Source organism: Haliotis rubra, unplaced genomic scaffold (assembly GCF_003918875.1).
Source record: "Haliotis rubra isolate DU_JTF1 unplaced genomic scaffold, ASM391887v1 Scf806, whole genome shotgun sequence".
NCBI classification, from domain to species: domain Eukaryota; kingdom Metazoa; phylum Mollusca; class Gastropoda; order Lepetellida; family Haliotidae; genus Haliotis; species Haliotis rubra.
Window position 1 is genome coordinate 465139 of NW_025767531.1, and position 6000 is coordinate 471138.

Sequence of the window (6000 nt, forward strand, 5' to 3'; positions counted from 1 at the left end):
GATTAACGATGATGTTGGATGTCGAGATGAACGACGGTCCATACGGCGGATCGCGGGCGGTAGGCCATGATGCTACGCGGTGTTTGGCGTTCAGATGCGTCAGTAACGGTCATGGTCGATGGCACCGATAACGATGACGTCGATCGAACGATCGTACCCGATAACCTGACGATGATGTAGTGATATTCACTTCGATGGCGCTGCGTAAACGATGGATGACGGTTAACGAGACGGTGAAACGCGATGGCGCTCGCGACGATGAACGGTAACGAGATCTGACGATATGGTCCGGTGAGTAACGCTGCGCGACGATTATGACGGTTATTGTGGTAATTGCGCAGTAGCCCGATCATGACGTATGGTTGATGTTTTGATGCTTGCGACATTATGATGACGAGCGCGATAACTAACGATGATGACGGTTATGGTGTTGTACGCAATCCTTTACTGAAACGATGATGGCTGGTCGAAGATGATCGACGCAATTGCCCGCAACGGTCGCGGCCGGATCGAGATTGCCTGACTTCAACGATCACAGTGTACGCGATAACTACGCCTGACTCGATAACGGTATAGTGATAAGCGCAATATACGGCGCAGTCGCCAACGTATAGCGATGAGCGATAGCGCCTGACTCCAGTGCGCAACAGTTTTAGTGATGATACTTACCCGACGATAACGGGATATCGGGTGATGAAGCGTGCTTGCCTGACGACGAACTTGACTTCGATTCAGATTGATATTATGACTACGGCTGTCGATAACGGTTATGAAGGCCGATGAAGCACCGTACAACGTGAATAAACGGATATGAAGATGAGCTGCGCAGTCAGCCTTTACACATTGACCCGCCTTGAATATCCTTACGCAATATTGAATGTGAACAATGCGCGATAACCGCCTGCGATCAATGATAGCGCAATTATTTGAATCAACGGAGTGGTGAAGCTGCGCAGTAACTACGCAACGATTATATTTCGAATTGGCGTCACGGAGATTATCGGCACCGGTTACGTAACGATGTACGACGATGACCGGCCGGATATATGGTGAAATGAAGTGCTCGGTAACCGCTGGCCGGGCTACGCTTCAACGTGAACATAGTACGCAGTAACTTACTGCACTATTTGAACAACGGATCGCCTCAGACGCAATTGCTTACTGGCGTGTTGAAAGGCGATACGCGATAACTGACTCGACAAGGTGATGGCTGCGCGATAACGGGCGATGATTTGATGCTTTAGTATGGTGCGACTTTCTTTGTGGCGATAACGGTGACGATGTTAGTTAACGCGCGCATCGTATGTTGTGAAGTGGGTGGTATTTCGAATTAACGTTAGCGTGAACCGGCTGGATCGACTATTGCCCGGTATTCTGTAGTGCCTGCACGCCTGGCTGATACCAATTGATGAATTATTATTTACGGCGTGAACAACGGTTATCAGGTGACCAAATACGCAGTAACTACGTGATGAACGGTCGCTCGGGTGTACGCATTTACACTGACGACCGGCGGTATGGAATGATGGAAATGCGCAATCAGCGCAACAGTTACGCGGCGGATATTGAACGGTCAGCACGCGATACCCGCAGTGGTACGTATATTTCAGCGGTAAATGCACCGGTACGGCAATGATGGCGGATCAACAAGATCCAGTAGGCGCAATTGCTTGCTGTGGAAGCGACCGAGATCGATGGCTGCGCGACTTTACGCGACGGTCGCTGACGGATCGGCGGTGATGAGTGGCACGCTTTGCGGCGATCATGACGGCATGAACAATGCCGACGACGAACGAGACTCATCGAGATTGATCGAGCGCGATAACGCTGACACGGTTACATGACGAATCGACCGGTCGTGTGCGCGGTAGCGCGATCGTAACGATTTTCGACCGGTACGCAACGATGACGATTCGCTCCAGACCGATGAAGTAACGACGACAGACCGGCGAGATCTCCAGATGATGAAATTGCGCGATATACGCGACGACGACAACTGGTGGTGAGTACGCGATAACACACAACCGATTATGGCCGGATCAGCCGGGCCGGTATGGCTGATAACCCCTTTACGGCAGTCATATTTGTGAATGACAATGCACGTACTTCCTTACTGACTGTCGATGGCCGGATATCAGATTGAAACCAGTAACATACCCGCAACGATCGGCTGAAGATGAATATTAATGCGCAGTAGCATACGCAACGTTATGACTGTCGAAGATGACGAATGCGCGGTAACCTTGCGGCAATGACCGGCGCTCAAGGCCGATGGCGCAGGCTGGCTGTGGAAGCGGCGGGTTACGCTTCAAAGGCCGACAAATACGCGATGTACCTACGCAACGGCTCAGACCGGCTTTGATTAACAGGTAATGCGCAGTAACGGCACGATGGAGCAACGGTTATGGAGTGACTGCAACAATGAATGGCTGAATATGAAGATGAATAAAGCTGCTGATATCCTTTACGGCTGTGTTCAACGGTTATGGCGGTAAACGATAACCGCTGCGATAGATAACGATTACATATTAATACGCAATGTACGGCGCAATATTGGCGGTCGCTCAGGCCAGTGAAGCTCGCAATTCCTTACGCAACGATGGCAACGGTGCAATGCCACCTGGCTGGCTGTTAACGGGCTATAGATGAAATACGCAACACGCAACGGTATGGCTGGGTGCTCAGACCGGTAGGCTACCTGATAACACTTCCACGCAACAATTATGGCGGGTAACCGGGTGAATAATGCGCAATGCCCCTTACGCAACAGTTAACGGTCATCAGGTGGTAGGCGCAATGCTTCACAACAGGCAACGAATTGACGAAACACCAATGCTTTACGGCTGTGATGACTGGATGAGCCGACAAACGACATGCTACGGCTGGCGTTGATACGCAATGGCTCGACGGCGAATGCTCAGGTGATAACGCGCGATTATGACCGAATATGGTGGTAGTACGCAATGCTACAACAATGATGACACGAATCAGACTGCACCGAGCAACGATCGCCAACGAACCGAAGATGAAATAGTACTCAACCTTTTGTCGATGCCGAATGGGTATTACGCAGTGTACACAATGACGGCTGTAAAGATGGTATAGTACGCAATTGCCCTTCCACGCAACGGTGTTTATGTATGAATCGGTAGGCTGTTTTTGACATTGATGGCTGTTCAGGCCGGTAATGCGCAATGCTTCTTACGCAACGGTAACGGTTCTCGAAAGGCCGGTCAGGCTGATATACGCGATTATGGCACGGGTAAGATGACAAACGCAGTAATACGGCAATGAACAAGGTGACCAGGCGCGATGATGCGGATAACCAGATGACGTGATAACGGTAACGAACGGTGATAACGGAACAACAGGTGGTAGTACGCAGTGTTCAACAGGTGAATATGCCAATGATGACTTCAGCGCAGACGGTACGATAACCCTTACGGCTGTTGACGGATAACCGAATTGATAAATCGCGACCATTACGGCTGATGACGGCGATAACCAGATGCGATGGGCGCGGTTTTCTTCCACGTTTGTGATGACGGGTCGCTCAGATGATGAATGCGCGATGCTTATACGTATTGACGGTTGGTGATGGTAACGGTGGCGGTTAAAGGTGGTATTGCACCGATGTACAACGATCGTAACGGATAAACAGATTGATGGCGCGGCAATGATGGATATGGTGAAACACCGGTAACATATGAATACGTCTTCACGCAACGATGAATAACAGACGGTGTTGCCCGCACTGACAACGATGGCCGGTTATGGCTGATAACTACGCAATGATGGCTGGTTATCAGATGACCCGGTGCCGGTACGGTCGCTCAATGGCGATGATGCGTCGCTTGTCGGGTGACGTATCAGATCAGCGACAACTGTACGACGATGATGGCGGATATGGTCGACCGAAACGATGACGATGATAACGGTTATGAATTGATAGTACTGTACAACGATGAACGGCGGTATGAATTACGTGGCTGCTGGCTGTTTGGCGGACCATGAAGATGATGGGCCTGATATCGCCCGCACGGCTGATTGACGGATGAGGTGGTAACCGGTTGGTGGCGCGACGATGAACAGGATGTATGGTGAGTAGCGATTTTGACGATGGTTGACGGTCGTAGTGGTGGTATTTTGCGGTCGTTGACGTGAGGATTCGGCGCGTTTCGCGACGTGTCGTGAGGATGGGTGGCGCGGTCAGCGCGGTAACGACGGTCAGTTGGGTGAATGACGGTTCGGATAGTCGTGCCGACAGGATAGTGGAGCCGGGCGCGTGTACGCTGCGCGACGGCGGTGTAGTTGATGGTGCGGTAACGCGCGACGATGAACGGGTTGAAGTCGATCGCTGCACGACGACGGATTGACGGTGCGGTGCGCGATGTTCGCGACGGATGACAGTTCGAGATGATGTGATGACGACGATGACGGTGGTGAAGAACGCGGTGATGCCGCTGCGCGACGATCGACGGTGTGGTGGTGAACGCCGGTATTACCGCGACGATGGTTGGCGGTTGAGGTTGATGGTGCGCGGTACGCGGCGATGGGTTGAGATTGAGCGATGTCATGACGGTCTTGACGGTGTGGTGTGCCGCGACGGGCCGGCAGGATAATGGTGTGATGTACGGTAATACGCGACGACGAATCGGCGGTGGTGAATGAGCAGCGATACCGACGATGATGACGGGTTAACCGGATGTGATGACGAGATTGATGACGGCGGATTATCGATGACCGGTACGCGGTGCTGACGACGTTGAACGGTTCATCGGTGACGATACGCGACCGGTAGCGATGGGTTGGTGAAGCCGCGTTGCGCGACGACGAATGACAGTCGCCAGTTGCGCCGGTAAACGATGAACGGCGGACCCATCGGGTGGTGAAATGCGGTAACGCGCGACGACGTAGTTGATGATGAAACGGACGGGTGGCTGACGACGATTGCCGGTGGTGCGACGTGACGTGGTGGTGGCGCGGTAACGCGACGGCAACCGGGTGGTGCGCGACGTGAACAACGATGGGCGATGATGCGCGATGCGGCGATTGACGGTGGTGGTGCGCGATGCGCGCGGCGATTGGCGGTCATGGTCGGCGATTGCGGCAGTGGGTGATGGCGGTTTGGTGATGCCGACGACGGGTGACGGAACGCGGTGGCACGATGATGACGAACAACAATTGATGGTATGATGGCGGATATGGTCGGTAACGATGTGCGTGACGGATGGTGTGTACGACGATGGCGGTTTGAGGTGATGGTGACAGCGCGGTAGCGCGCGACGATGACCGGGTAACGCGACGATTATGGCTGAACATCGAATTGACGCGGTGGCAACGTTGATGGTCGGTACGCGACGTGACGGATATGAATAGTAGGTGGCGGCGGTTATGGTGACCAGGCTGCGCATTACGGCGATGGATGACGGTTATCGGGTGATGAGTACGGCGGTATTGACAACGATGGCGCGCGACGGTATGGTCGATAACCGCGGTACTGCGGCGGTAACGGATATGGGTATTGGCAATGGGTGGAACAGATGATGCGACGATGATTATGCGCAGTATGGCTGAATCATCAATGATGATGATGACGATGATGACGATGATGATGATGATGATGATCGATGATGAATGGATTCGATTCGGTTCGATGAAAGGGTTCGATTGTCGATTCTTCTTCAGGCTTCGGAATGGCTGTTCCACCCGCGGGCCATTGGCCGTTTGTTCTCACGAGGCCCTGGCCTGTTTGGTCGATTCGATGATCTCGATGGTCTTCTTCCATTCCAAGCCGTTCCATGTCTTCTTCCTTGGTCGGTCTTCCTGTTCGGTCCATGGGTCCATTCGGCTGACATTGGCAGGCTTCCTTGGCTCTGTGCTCCGGCTTGAGATGTGGGCCACGTGAGGCTTGTGTTCTTCCGGTGTGCTGGCGTGTGCCTTCCATTCCTTCCTGTGTTCCTTCCTGTCTGTGGCGTTCCGGGCTTGGCTTGGTCGTGG

General features: G+C 52.9%; 1 protein-coding gene across 1 annotated transcript in view; it reads right to left on the reverse strand.

Annotated features, from left to right (window-relative positions):
- LOC124261740 (nephrin-like) overlaps positions 1–5947 on the reverse strand; it is a 54098-nt gene extending 48151 nt beyond the window's left edge. The window contains exon 1 of the mRNA XM_046696091.1: positions 5710–5947. Within this exon, the coding sequence (XP_046552047.1) occupies positions 5710–5947 (238 nt within the window). The remainder of the gene's footprint in view (positions 1–5709) is intronic.
- Between the last annotated feature and the right edge of the window lie 53 nt (positions 5948–6000).